The sequence below is a fragment of the Ranitomeya imitator genome, chromosome 2 (genome assembly GCF_032444005.1).
Source record: "Ranitomeya imitator isolate aRanImi1 chromosome 2, aRanImi1.pri, whole genome shotgun sequence".
In the NCBI taxonomy this organism is placed as follows: domain Eukaryota; kingdom Metazoa; phylum Chordata; class Amphibia; order Anura; family Dendrobatidae; genus Ranitomeya; species Ranitomeya imitator.
This window is the reverse complement of record NC_091283.1, coordinates 506,748,218-506,763,475: the sequence shown is the minus strand read 5'-3', so window position 1 is coordinate 506,763,475 and position 15,258 is coordinate 506,748,218. Positions and strand designations below refer to the sequence as shown.

At 44.5% G+C, this 15,258-nt stretch overlaps 1 protein-coding gene across 1 annotated transcript in view; it reads left to right on the top strand.

Annotated features, from left to right (window-relative positions):
• Positions 1 to 14,263, top strand: part of ZPBP2 (zona pellucida binding protein 2) — a 148,153-nt gene extending 133,890 nt beyond the window's left edge. The window contains exon 5 of the mRNA XM_069754896.1: positions 14,034 to 14,263. Within this exon, the coding sequence (XP_069610997.1) occupies positions 14,034 to 14,105 (72 nt within the window). The 3' untranslated portion in view covers positions 14,106 to 14,263. The remainder of the gene's footprint in view (positions 1 to 14,033) is intronic.
• The last annotated feature ends 995 nt before the right edge of the window (positions 14,264 to 15,258 follow it).

Below are 15,258 nucleotides of genomic sequence, written 5' to 3'. Positions count from 1 at the left end.
TTCAATGCGAGCTGTGGCAAGAAGGTTTGCTGTGTCTGTCAGCAAAGTATCCAGAGGCTGGAGGCGCTACCAGGAGACGTGGAGGGGGCCGTAGGAGGGCAACAACCCAGCAGCAGAACCGCTACCTCAGCCTTTGTGCAAGGAGGAACAGGAGGAGCACTGCCAGAGCCCTGCAGAATTACCTCCAGCAGGCCACAAATGTGCACGTGTCTGCACAAATGGTTAGAAACCGACACCATGAGGATGGTCTGAGTGCCTGATGTCCACAGATGGGGGTTGTGCTCACAGCCCAACACCGTGCAGGACACTTGGCATTTGCCACCGAACACCAGGATTGGCAAATTTGCCACTGGCGCCCTGTGCTCTTCACAGATGAAAGCAGGTTCACACTGAGCACATGTGACAAACGTCACAGAGTCTGGAGACGCCGTAGAGAGCGATCTGCTGCCCGCAACATCCTTCAGCGTGACCGGTTTGGCAGTGGGTCAGTAATGGTGTGGTGTGGCATTTCTTTCCATGTGCTCACCAGAGGTAGCCTGACTGCCATTAGGTACCGAGATGAGATCCTCAGACCCCTTGTGAGACCATATGCTGGTGCGGTTGGCCCTGCTTTCCTCCTAATGCAGGTCAATGCCAGACCTCATGTGGCTGGAGTGTGTCAGCAGTTCCTGCAAGATGAAAGCACTGAAGCTATGGACTGGCCCGCCCGTTCCCCAGACCTGAATCCGATTGAACACATCTGGGACATCATGTCTCGCACCATCCACCAACGTCACGTTGCACCACAGACTGTCCAGGAGTGGGCGGATGCTTTAGTTCAGGTCTGTGAGGAGATCTCTCAGGAGACAATCCACCGCCTCACCAGGTGCATGCCCAAGCGTTGTAGGGAGGTCATACAGGCACATGGAGGCAACACACACAACTGAACATCATTTTCTTGTCTTGAGGCATTTCCACTGAAGTTGGATCAGCTTGTAATTTTATTTTGCACCATGATTTTGAGTATCATTCCTAATCCAGACCTCCATGGGATATTCATTTTGATTTACATTGATAATTTTTATTATTATTTTTTATTATTATTATTTATTTATATACTACCATTAATTCCATGGTGCTGTACATGAGAAAGGGGTTACATACAGGGTTATAGATATCGTTTACAGTAAACAGGTTTACAGTGACAGACTGGTACAGAGGGGAGAGGACCCTGTCCTTGCGGACTTACATTCTATTTTTATGTTTATTGTTCTCAACACATTCCACTATGTAATGAATAAAGATTTGCAACTTTTTTTTTTTGGAAGTGCATTGAACAGCAAGGTGGACTGCTGCTGAGGGGAGAGAAAAAAAATATTCTTTAAATCTTCAGCTTAGCGAGTGTGAACGAGCTGAGTGTGACCTGAGCGTAAGTGTGAACGGCGGTAAGTGTGACTTGTGATTCAGTGACTTTGGATTCAGGGAGTTTCCAAGGGAGGAATTACTGAATTGCTGTCTGTGTTTTATTGATAGTTTGCATTTATTTTTTATTTAACATTTCTGTGTGGTGCAATCCCCATTAGGAAATGTGCTCTACTATTGCTAATGCCATCCAGTGCACATCTTGCCACATGTACGCAGTCCTTGATCAGCCGGTCGAGGGTGCATACTACTGTGCGAGATGTGAGCACGTTGTGTATTTGGAAACCCAGATTCTGAATCTAAATGTGCAGCTGGCAACACTGAGATCCATTGACAATATGGAAAGGAGTCTTCTGCTCACTGAGCAGATGCTCAATGGGATAGATGAGGCGGGGGATGGTAGGATGGAGCTGCAGGACAGTGAAGCAGCAAGCTGGGTGACAGTTAGAAGGCCGGGTAGAGGGAAGAGTGCCAGGGAAGCTAGTCCTGATCTGAAACACCCCAATAAGTTTCCTAAATTGGCAGATGAAGGGGGTGCCAGTACAGGGGTAGCACTGCTGCAGCCAGGCATGTCCTCTGAAAGCAGGAGGAGTGACTGCTCCAGTAAGGAGGGAAATAGGAGAGCAGGGCAGGCCAGACAGGTGCTGGTAGTGGGGGACTCAATTATTAGGGGAACAGATAGGGCAATCTGTCACAAAGACAGGGATCGTTGAACGGTGTGCTGCCTACCTGGCGCTCGAGTCCGACACATTGCTGATCGGGTGGACAGATTACTGGGAGGGGCTGGTGAGGACCCAGCGATCATTGTGCACATTGGCACAAATGACAAAGTTAGAGGTAGGTGGAAGGTCCTTAAAAACAATTTCAGGGAATTAGGCTGCAAGCTGAAAGCAAGGACCTCCAACGTGGTATTTTCCGAAATACTGCCTGTACACGTGCCATGCCAGAGAGGCAACAGGAGATTAGGGAGGTTAATAAGTGGCTCAACAATTGGTGTAGGAAGGAAGGGTTTGGGTTCCTGCAGAACTGGGCCGACTTCTCAGTTGGCTACAGGTTCTACGCTAGGGACGGGCTGCTACTCAATGGGGAATGGCAGCTGTGCAGGGGGAGAAAATGGCTAGAAGGTTGGAGGAGTGTTTAAATTAGGGAACGGAGGGGAGGGTATTCAATTTATAGGAGGGGAAGATAGAGACCTGGGCACAAATAAGGAAATTGGGGGTGGCGGTGGCTTGGGGTGGGGTTAGAGCAATTAATAATTTAAGAAAGAATAGAGGTGCAGAGAGATACATAAAATGTATGTATACTAATGCCACAAGCCTTGCCAACAAAATGGACGAATTAGAATTAATGGTGTTGGAGCATAATTATGACATGGTGGGGATATCTGAAACGTGGCTGTATGAGAGACATGACTGGCCTGTTAACTTGCAGGGTTATAGTCTCTTCAGAAATGACCGAACGGATAAGCGAGGGGGAGGTGTGCGTCTGTATGTAAAATCATCCTTAAAACCCATCCTGCTTGATAATATAGGTGAATCTAATGAAAATGTAGAGTCCCTGTAAGTGGAGATAAGGGGACGGGGAAAAAATAATACATTACTGATAGGTGTTTGTTATAAGTCTCCAAAAACTAATGGAAGCAACGGAGAACATCCTCATAAAGCAAAATAGATGAATCTGCGACTCAAGGAGAAGTCATTATTATGGGGGACTTCAACTACCCTGAAATAGATTGGGGAATGGAAATCTGCAGTTCCAGCAAAGGTAATCGGTTTTTGACAACTATGAGAGACAATTACCTTTCACAATTGGTTCAGGACCCAACAAGAAGGGGGGCACTGCTAGACCTAATATTAACCATTAGGTCAGACCGCATATCAAATATAAGGGTTGGGGGTCACTTGGGGAATAGTGATCACAAAATAATAAGTTTTAATGTATCCTTTAATAAGATGTGTAGTAGAGGGGTTACAAGGACACTAAACTTCAGGAGGGCAAATTTCCAACGGATGAGAGATGATCTTAGTGCAATGAACTAGGACGATATCCAGAAACATAAAAATACACAAAGAAAACGGGAGACGTTTATTAGCATCCTGGATAGGACCTGTGCACAGTATATACCGTATGGTAATAAACTTGCTAGAAATAGGAGGAAACCAATATGGCTAAATAGAGCTGTAAGGGGCGCAATTAGTGACAAAAAGAAAGCATTTAGAGAATTAAAGGAAGTAGGTAGTGATGAGGTATTAAATAAATACAGAAAATTAAATAAATTCTGTAAAAAGCAAATAAAGGCAGCTAAGATTGAAACAGAGACTCATTGCCAGAGAAAGTAAAAATAATCCCAAAATATTCTTTAACTACGTAAATAGTAAGAAACTAAAAAATGATAGTGTTGGCCCAATTAAAAATAGTCTGGGTGAAATGGAGGATGAGGAAAAAGCCAATATGCTAAATGACTTTTTTTCATCAGTATTTACTAGTGTTGAGCGTTCTGATACCGCAAGTATCGGGTATCGGCCGATACTTGCGGTATCGGAATTCCGATACCGAGATCCGATACTTTTGTGATATCGGGTATCGGTATCGGATCAATAGGGATGTGTAAAATAAAGAATTAAAATAAAAAATATTGATATGCTCACCTCTCCGGCGGCCCCTGGACATCACGCTGGTAACCGGCCGGCTTCTTTGTTTAAAATGAGCGCCTTCAGGACCTGCGAATGACGTCGCGGCTTCTGATTGGTCGCGTGCCGGTCACGGAAACAAAGGGTGGTTATTAATGGAGCACACTCGGACTGGGTCGCGGTGTGTGTTTTTTTGTACAGTATGACTATGGGGTTAGTAATGGGGACATCTTATTACTAACCTCTGGGCTTGATGTCATCTGAAAATGCAAAGGTGACATCAATCCCCCCAACTACTACCCCACTTACCACTTCTACAGGGCAAGTGGGAAGAGTAAGGCTGAGGGCCAGAATTGGCACATCTTACAGAAGCGCCTTTTCTGGGGTGGCTGAGAGCTGATGTTTTTAGCCTGGGGGAAGCGAGTATCCATGGCCCCTTTCTAGGCTATTAATATCAGCCCACAGCTCTCTACATAGCATTTGCTGGTTATTAATTACTCGATGGCAGCCCGATTCTAAAGAATCGGGAGTCTAGAATCCATATATACTTTATTTATTCAAATGTAAGAATAATACAATTAATAAATAATAGTAAGAAAGAACAAAAATAATAGGCAGTATATGGAGAAAACACCAAACAAAAGTTCAAAATTGGTGTGAAAATGTCACTGAACCACTTCACAACTAAATATATATAGTTTTGGTAAATGGTATTATCATTTTTTTGACGAAATTCGGCAGGAGCTTGAAGAGCAACGTCACTGGGCCCGCCTCCACGCAGTAGAAACTTGCTGTGAGGTAAAAATTCAAAAATCACACCAAAATGGCGGGCGGAGTGTGTCACAGTACGGCACGTTTCTGATTGGTCGCTCGCAACCAATCAGACACTGGACACTGTTGACGTCACTTATCTCCGGACATTAGCTCCGGACATTATCTCCGCACATTAGCTCCGGACATTAGCTCCGGACATTAGCTCTGGACAAAGCCACGGAAGTTGGCAGAAATTGCAGGAAGTAGTATTCTAGGCAATTAATCTCCGGACATTAGCTCCGGACATTAGCTCCGGACAAAGCCACGGAAGTTGGCACAAATTGCAGGAAGTAGTATTTTAGGCAATTATATATTAGATAGGTGGACCCTACTTCATTTTTTGGGGGGTCCCCCATTTTAATATCCAGTAAAGGCCAAAAATAGGGTTGAGCGACTTTTACTTTTATAGGATCGGGTCGGGTTTCACGAAACCCGACTTTTTCAAAAGTCGGGTCGAGTGAAATCGGCCGATCCTATAAAAAAGTCGGGGTCGAGGTCGGCTGAAACTCGAAACACAATGCAGTGCATTGGGTTTCCAATGGTTCCCAGGGTCTGAAGGAGAGGAAACTCTCCTTCAGGCCCTGCGATCCATATTTAAGTGTAAAATAAAGAATTCAAATAAAAAATATTGCTATACTCACCCTCGGACGCGCCCTGGTACTAACCGGGAACCTTCCTTCCTTCGAATCAGCGCTTGCAGGACCTTGCGGTGATGTCACGGCTTGTGATTGGTCGCGCGACCGCCCATGTGACCGCTCGCGCGACCAATCACAAGCCGCGACGTCACCGCAAGGTCCTGCAAGCGCTGATTCTTAGGAAGGAAGCCTGCCGGAAAGAAGCATCCTATTAGGTATATACTCACCCTCGGACGCGCCCTGCTTCTTTCCGGCAGCCTTCCTTCCTAAGAATCAGCGCTTGCAGGACCTTGCGGTGACGTAGCGGCTTGTGATTGGTCGCGCGACCAATCACAAGCCGCGATGTCACCGCAAGGTCCTGCAAGCGCTGATTCGAAGGAAGGAAGGTTCCCGGTTAGTACCAGGGCACGTCCGAGGGTGAGTATAGCAATATTTTTTATTTTAATTCTTTATTTTACACTTAAATATGGATTCCGATATTGCAAACATATCGGAACTCGGGATCGGAATTCCGATACCAGATTCAGAAGATCGCGGACTTCATGGCCGACCCCACATAGGGGTCGGGTCGGGTTTCATGAAACCCGACTTTGCCAAAAGTCGGCGACTTCTGAAAATGGCCGACCCGTTTCGCTCAACCGTAGCCAAGAATACAGCTGTGAGCTGTTAATAATAGTCTGGGAAGCTCCATGCATATTACCCCCTAACCAGGTTATAAACATCTGCCCCCAGCCATCGGCTTTCCCTCTGCTGGTTAAGAAAATTATGCGGGAGCCCATGCCATTTTGTTGTATTTACTGTATGTAATCCATTTATTCTATCCTGTAGCCTTTTATTCCATGTACTATATATATATATATATATATATATATATATATATATATATATATATATATATATATACAGTGGGGCAAAAAAGTATTTAGTCAGTCAGCAATAGTGCAAGTTCCACCACTTAAAAAGATGAGAGGCGTCTGTAATTTACATCATAGGTAGACCTCAACTATGGGAGACAAACTGAGAAAAAAAAATCCAGAAAATCACATTGTCTGTTTTTTTAACATTTTATTTGCATATTATGGTGGAAAATAAGTATTTGGTCAGAAACAAAATTTCATCTCAATACTTTGTAATATATCCTTTGTTGGCAATGACAGAGGTCAAACGTTTTCTGTAAGTCTTCACAAGGTTGCCACACACTGTTGTTGGTATGTTGGCCCATTCCTCCATGCAGATCTCCTCTAGAGCAGTGATGTTTTTGGCTTTTCGCTTTACAACACGGACTTTCAACTCCCTCCAAAGGTTTTCTATAGGGTTGAGATCTGGAGACTGGCTAGGCCACTCCAGGACCTTGAAATGCTTCTTACGAAGCCACTCCTTCGTTGCCCTGGCGGTGTGCTTTGGATCATTGTCATGTTGAAAGACCCAGCCACGTTTCATCTTCAATGCCCTTGCTGATGGAAGGAGGTTTGCACTCAAAATCTCACGATACATGGCCCCATTCATTCTTTCATGTACCCGGATCAGTCGTCCTGGCCCCTTTGCAGAGAAACAGCCCCAAAGCATGATGTTTCCACCACCATGCTTTACAGTAGGTATGGTGTTTGATGGATGCAACTCAGTATTCTTTTTCCTCCAAACACGACAAGTTGTGTTTCTACCAAACAGTTCCAGTTTGGTTTCATCAGACCATAGGACATTCTCCCAAAACTCCTCTGGATCATCCAAATGCTCTCTAGCAAACTTCAGACGGGCCCGGACATGTACTGGCTTAAGCAGTTGGACACGTCTGGCACTGCAGGATCTGAGTCCATGGTGGCGTAGTGTGTTACTTATGGTAGGCCTTGTTACATTGGTCCCAGCTCTCTGCCGTTCATTCACTAGGTCCCCCCGCATGGTTCTGGGATTTTTGCTCACCGTTCTTGTGATCATTCTGACCCCACGGGGTGGGATTTTGCGTGGAGCCCCAGATCGAGGGAGATTATCAGTGGTCTTGTATGTCTTCCATTTTCTAATTATTGCTCCCACTGTTGATTTCTTCACTCCAAGCTGGTTGGCTATTGCAGATTCAGTCTTCCCAGCCTGGTGCAGGGCTACAATTTTGTTTCTGGTGTCCTTTGACAGCTCTTTGGTCTTCACCATAGTGGAGTTTGGAGTCAGACTGTTTGAGGGTGTGCACAGGTGTCTTTTTATACTGATAACAAGTTTAAACAGGGGCCATTACTACAGGTAATGAGTGGAGGAAAGAGGAGACTCTTAAAGAAGAAGTTACAGGTCTGTGAGAGCCAGAAATCTTGATTGTTTGTTTCTGACCAAATACTTATTTTCCACCATAATATGCAAAAAAAATGATAAAAAAACAGACAATGTGATTTTCTGGATTTTTTTTTCTCAGTTTGTCTCCCATAGTTGAGGTCTACCTATGATGTAAATTACAGACGCCTCTCATCTTTTTAAGTGGTGGAACTTGCACTATTGCTGACTGACTAAATACTTTTTTGCCCCACTGTATATATCTACTATATAATTGCCTAAGGGTCACTTCCGTCTTTCTGCCTGTCTGTCCTTCTGTCACGGATATTCATTATTGGTCGCGGCCTCTGTCTGTCATGGAATCAAAGTCGCTGATTGTTCTCGCCAGCTGCCTGTCATGGCTGCCGCGGCCAATCAGCGACGGCCACAGTCCGATTAGTCCCTCCTTACTCCCCTGCAGTCAGTGGCCGGCGCCTGCTCCATACTCCCCGCAGTCAGTGCCTGCTCCATACTCCCCGCAGTCAGTGCCCGCTCCATGCTCCCCGCAGTCAGTGCCCGGCACCCGCTCTTTACTGCCCGCAGTCAGTGCCCGCTCCATACTCCCCGCAGTCAGTGCCCGGCGTCTGCTCCATACTTCCCGCAGTCAGTGCCCGGCGCCCGCTCCATACTCCTCTCCAGTCACTACTCACACAGGGTTAATGCCAGCAGTAACGGACCGCGTTATGCCGTGGGTAACTCACTCCACTACCGCCGCTATTAACCCTGTTTGACCAAGTTTTTACTATTGATGCTGCCTATGCAGCATCAATAGTAAAAAGATCTAATGTTAAAAATAATTAAAAAAAAACAAAAAACCTGCTATTCTCACCTTCCGTAGTCTGACGATGCGCTCCCGCCAGCTACCGAACCCAGAGATGCATTGCGAAATTACCCAGAAGACTTAGCGGTCTCGCGAGACCGCTAAGTGATCTGGGTAATTTCACAATGCATCCTGGGAACGCAAGATGGCAGCAACCGCGCACATTGACAGAGGTCCGCTGGATCCCGCCGGGTGAGTATATAACTATTTTTTATTTTAATTATTTTTTTAATAGGGATATGGTGCCCACACTGCTAAATACTATGTGGGCTGTGTTAGATACTGCGTGGCTGCTATATACTAGATGGCCAGTGTTAGATACTATGTGCGCTGTGTTCTATACTGCGTGGGCTGTGCTATAACTTCGCCAGTGTTATATACTGCGTGGGCTGCGTTATATACTACATGGCTGCTATATACTACGTGGGCAGTGTTATATACTACGTGACTGTGTTCTATACTGCGTGCTATATACTACGTGACCACTGTTAGATAATATGTGGGCTGTGCTATATATTACGTGGCCAGTGTTACTATACTATGCTATATACTGCGTGTCTGCTATATACTGTGTGGGCTGTGTTATATACTACGTGGGCTGTGTTATTTACTGCGTGGCCTGTATTAACGCATCGGGTATTCTACAATATGTATGTATGTATATAGCAGCCACATGGTATATACCACAGGCCACGTAGTACTCCTATATACTACGCGGCCTGTGCTATATACTATGTGGCTGCTATATGCATACATACATATTCTAGAATACCAGATGCGTTAGAATCGGGCCACCATCTAGTATATATATATATATATATATAGATAGATAGATAGATATCTATATATATATATATATATATATATATATATATATATATACACTGTTTAAAAAAGAAGGGGAACACTGAAACAACAGAATATAACTCCAAGTAAATCAAACTTCTGTGAAATCAAACTGTCCACTTAGGAAGCAACACTGTTTGATAATCAATTTCACATGCTGTTGTGCAAGTGGAATAGACAACAGATGGAAATTATTGGCAATTATCAAGACACACTCAATAAAGGAGTGGTTCTGCAGGTGGGGAACACAGACCATATCTCAGTACCAATGCTTTCTGGCTGATGTTTTGGTCACTTTTGAATGTTGGTTGTGCTTTCACCCTCATGTTAGCATGAGACGGACTCTACAACCCACACAAGTGGCTCAGGTAGTGCAGCTCATCCAGGATGGCACATCAATGCAAGCTGTGGCAAGAAGGTTCGCTGTGTCTGACAGCGTAGCATCCAGAGGCTGGAGGTGCTACCAGGAGACAGCCCTGCAAAATGACCTCCAGCAGGCCACAAATGTGCATGTGTCTGCACAAACGGTTAGAAACCGACTCCATGAGGATGGTCTGAGTGCCCGACGTCCACAGATGGGGGTTGTGCTCACAGCCCAACACCGTGCAAAATGCTTGGCATTTGCCACAGAAAACCAGGATTGGCAAATTTGCCACTGGCGCCCTGTGCTCTTTACAGATGAAAGCAGGTTCACACTGAGCACATGTGACAGAGTCTGAAGACGCCGTGGAGAGCGATCTGCGGCCTGCAACATCATTCAGCATGACCAGTTTGGCAGTGGGTCAGTAATGGTGTGGGATGGCATTTCTTTGGAGGGCCGCACAGCCCTCCATGTGCTCGCTAGAAGTAGCCTGACTGCCATTAGGTACCGAGATGAGATCCTCAGACCCTTTGTGAGACCATATGCAGGTGCAGTAGGCCCTGGGTTGCTTCTGATGCATGACACTGCCTCGTGGCTAAAGTGTGTCAGCAGTTCCTGCATGATGAAGGCATTGATGCTAAGGACTAGCCTTCCCGTCCTCCAGCCCTGAAATCAATCGAGCACATCTGGGACATCATGTCTCGTTCAATCCACCAACGCCACGTTGCACCACAGACTGTCCAGGAGTTGACTGATGCTTTATTCCAGGTCTGAGTGGAGATCCCTCAGGATAACATCCACTGCCTCATTAGGAGCATGCCCAGGCATTGTAGGGAAATCATACAGGCTCGTGGAGGCCACACACACTGCTGAGCATCATTTCCTTGTCTTTAGGCATTTCAACTGAAGTTGGATCAGCCTGTAACTTCATTTTCCACTTTGATTTTGAGCATCATTCCAACTCCAGACCTTCGTGGGATATTAGTTGTGATTTACGTTGATCATTTTTAGGTTTTATTGTGCTCAACACATTCCACTATGTAATGAATAAAGATTTACAGCCGGAATATTTCATTAAGTGATATCTAGGATATGGGATTTTAGTGTTCCCTTTATTTTTTTGAGCAGTGTATATACCATGTGTGTATATATATTTATATACACATGTGTTTTAAAGAATATTTCCTTTGAAAGCGATGTGAAAATGACAGAGAATTTCTCTATGTAAAAGTTCATGTTAAAATCTCATTTCAGTTGGATAGCAATCGCACTGAATTCGGATGTAAATCGGATGCTAGGTGTGAAAAATCGGATTGTACTCGCATGAAATATGCATGACACTTGCATTACACTTGTCCAACTATGCAGGGACAAAATCAGACCGATTTTAATAATGTTCATGTACCTGTGATATGCAGGAATGACCTGACCCTTCACTAGTAATAGCCTAAAAGTTTGCAATAAATTGTTTCCTTTAGGCTGGGTGTATATGATAACCACACAAGTATGTTACAGTATGATACTGCTAGAGCTCCACATAATGATAATGAATGTTATCGCATTAAAATTCACAAGCTGTAGCAACTACGACTCGGGTTGCAAGAAATGCAACAGGCTTATGTGGCAACAACTTGTGGGTCACCGCATTACCACATCCACACTCATTATACTGCAATGTATCATTGCCATACTGAGTTGCCAGAATCACTGTGTAGCCCCAACCATGAGCAAATTGAAAGTCAAGAAATGTAGGCGAGTGTGACAACGGTGATAGAGGGAGGAACTCCTCTCGAGATATGCCCAAACCTTGAGTTTCATTTGTGTTTTTATTTTCTCACACAGGGTCGCCTACCCTGTCCCTAACATTAGGGGGAACCCTAGCTAGCCCTATTCCCCAGGTTATTTCTGAAGGAGAAGATGTCGGGATCACCAGCCTTGCCTTATCTCCTGTATCCGCTCTCCGTCTGTTCCCTTCTACCTCCCAGGGAAGAGGGGAGCAATCATACATCGCAGTATACCAACCAGTCGAACAAGGCAATATGAGAAAGGGCAACTGAAAATACTAGGCATACAAATATTTACTCACATATAACAGAGGAATGCATCGGGGAGTGAAGGAAGGGGAAAAACCAAAGTAAGAGGAGGAAAGGGAATTATCACACTTACACACCCAAGCAACAGTTGTAGATAAATCCTCCAAACTCCTCATATAACCACCAAACACATCTGCAAGCCATGCAGCATAAGTTAAGGTACCTTCACACTAAACGATATCGCTAGCGATCCGTGACGTTGCAGCGTCCTGGCTAGCGATATCGTTCAGTTTGACACGCAGCAGCGATCAGAATCCTGCTGTGATGTCGTTGGTCGGGGCTAGAAGGCCAGAACTTTATTTGGTCGCTGGCTCTCCCGCTGACATCGCTGAATCGGCGTGTGTGACACCGATTCAGCGATGTCTTCGCTGGTAACCAGGGTAAACATCAGGTTACTAAGCGCAGGGCCGCGCTTAGTAACCCGATGTTTACCCTGGTTACCATCCTAAAAGTAAAAAAAACAAACGCTTCATGCTTACCTTCCGCTGTCTGTCCTCCGGCGCTGTGCTTTCCTGCACTCACTGTGAGCGCCGGTCAGCCGTTAAGCACAGCGGTGACGTCACCGCTCTGCTTTCCGGCCGCTGTGCTCACAGCCAGTACAGAGAAGCAGAGCGCCGGGGACAGACAGCGGAAGGTAAGTATGAAGCGTTTGTTTTTTTTACTTTTAGGATGGTAACCAGGGTAAACATCGGGTTACTGAGCACGGCCCTGCGCTTAGTAACCCGATGTTTACCCTGGTTACCGTCATCGTTGGTCGCTGGAGAGCTGTCTGTGTGACAGCTCTCCAGCGACCAAACAGCGACGCTGCAGCGATCCGGATCGTTGTCTGGATCGCTGCAGCGTCGTTTAGTGTGAAGGTACCTTTACTCTGACTATGTGTTTCAATCAGGACCCAGATTATACCAGGTGTAGGAGTAGCTAACCGTGCTCAGCTGAGAGCTCAGACTCCCAGAGCTCCTCACATTGTCGATTAACCCCTGTACTTCCAAAAGAAATAAACACCATTTAAAAAGAAGGTGAACTGCTTCTTTTCAGTTCAGGAGTTGGAGCATTCAGATGCTACGGTCTTCTGGCTCCCCTCTGTTGCGGTAACCCCGTGAAAGCAGCATTGTTCCGTACCAGCAAAGTGATTGAGATTTCTGAAATCTCATGTACATACTGCTTATTTTTCCTTGCTCATTTGAAACAGTTTCAAATCTGCAGAATGTCAATTCTTTCAGCAATTTTGCAACATTTTTTATTTATTCTAATGCATGGGAAAAATGCATCAAAACGTTTATTTTATGCAACTTTTTTCCAGCCAAAAGGCACATTTTTGGTGCAGAAATATCTGAGGCAAATATTTGAGGTGTGCACGTACCCTTAGCTAAGTTCCAAAGGAAATTAATGTAGCTGCCTGTTACATAACTGCATGAAAATATAGCTCAGAAATGGCGTTTATAATGCAGAAGTTTCACTGTACAGCTTGAGACACACAGTTACTAAAAGTTAATAATAAAGTCCTGTAGTACTGACACCAAACCTGTAATGGTGACTTATAATACACTTAATCCACTTGTTACACGTGGCATTTTCTGGGTATTTTCCCAGCATGCTGACCTAATGGCTAGCATGATTTTGGCTCTGTCTTCTCACCATATCCATCATTGGCTTTCTCACTCTTAGATAAGAATGTCTGGCCATTAGTGATGAGCGAATATAATCGTTACTCGAGATTTCCTGATCACGCTCGGATGTCCTCCGAGTATTTTTTAGTGCTCGGAGATTTAGTTTTCATCACCTCAGCTGAATGATTTACATCTCTTAGCCAGCTTGATTACATGTGGGGATTCCCTAGCAACCAGGCAACCCCCACATGTACTTATGCTGGCTAACAGATGTAAATCATTCAGCTGCGGCGCAGAAAACTAAATCTCAGAGTACTTACAAATACTCGGAGGACACCCGAGCGTGCTCGAGAAATCTCGAGTAATGAGTAAATTCGCTCATCACTACTGGCCATCCTTGTGTTTTGACATTTTAATTGTCCGCGATAATATCGTTGTTCACAGATGTAATGTTTATACGGTACGTACTTCTGTATTAAGATGGCACATGTTCGTTGTGGTTGTAATTTGTTAATTTTGTGTGTTTTTTTGCCAGTGGTTTGTGATCAAGGATTGTATAGCTCAGACAGCAGCATCCGGTGTGAGGTTTGCAAGGACATCCAGATAACTCACTATGGAGCAACAGAATGCTGATGGGTAACATTATACATCATCACACTCCTTATCTTCTGTGTAGTTACAACTGAACATTCTCTAACTCAATATTCACTGACTTCCTATCTTCTGCCAATAATATTAATTAAACCTCTTTTCAACAAAAGTAAATTGGTTTGCATACTTAAATTTGCTTAGTGGTATGGTACCTGAAATCACTTTGTGTTAGTTGATCATTTACATATGCAACAAGTGTTGCTCATGACAATGGAATACAGGTAGATAACAAAGCACCATCTTTTTTATTAGGTTCTCCAAGTCACCTATGGGCTTATTTTGCACACCCCAAAAAGTAATTTTCCTAACAAATTTATTCAAGACCATGTTGAAAATGAGAATACCCCAATGAAAATGTTAGGAACAAAGCTAAAGTTTAGACTATAACATTCTTATTAAAAAGAATTCAACCATATAAAAGGGCATTACTTAACAAAATAAACCCCCTCCATTTTCATGCTGTCAGCAATGGTACCACATGGAAGAGAAATGTTACAAGATCTGAGAAAATTATTTACAAAAGAAAGGTAAAGGCTATAAGAAGGTCAGCAAAGCTTTACTTACCAATCCATGGTAGCATGTATCAGTCACTAGCATTATTAACTCAGCCAGGTATGTTTGACTTTGAGAAAAACATACTTTAAAAGCCGAGATTGCACTGTATACTAGTCAGACAGGTGAATCCCTTGCGGCTTCTCCCCACCTGCTTACCTGGATTGCTCTGCCTGCATGAGCTTATAGCAGACACATATCACTCCAGGTCTGCGGGCGAGGAGAATACATTGCAGTCTCGGTCCCCGGTGGTTTAGAAAGTATGTTTTTCTCTGAAATGCTGCACATCTCAGTCAAACATATCTGGCTGACTTAATACAGCCAGTGTCTGATATGTGCTGCCTACATATTGGGCAGCATGTTAAAAGGGAACTTGTCAGCTGATACATGCAAACAGGAGCGTCATCTATTGAGAAGGGTTGAGGAAAAGCAACATTCAAGTTCACTGCAGTTTGCTAAAGAAGTAGAAAGTTAAACTGGGTTGAGTGTTCCCTGTGACACAATATAGTATACACTGCAGAGGATTGGCATGCATGGGTATGGTCCTCAAAGGAAGC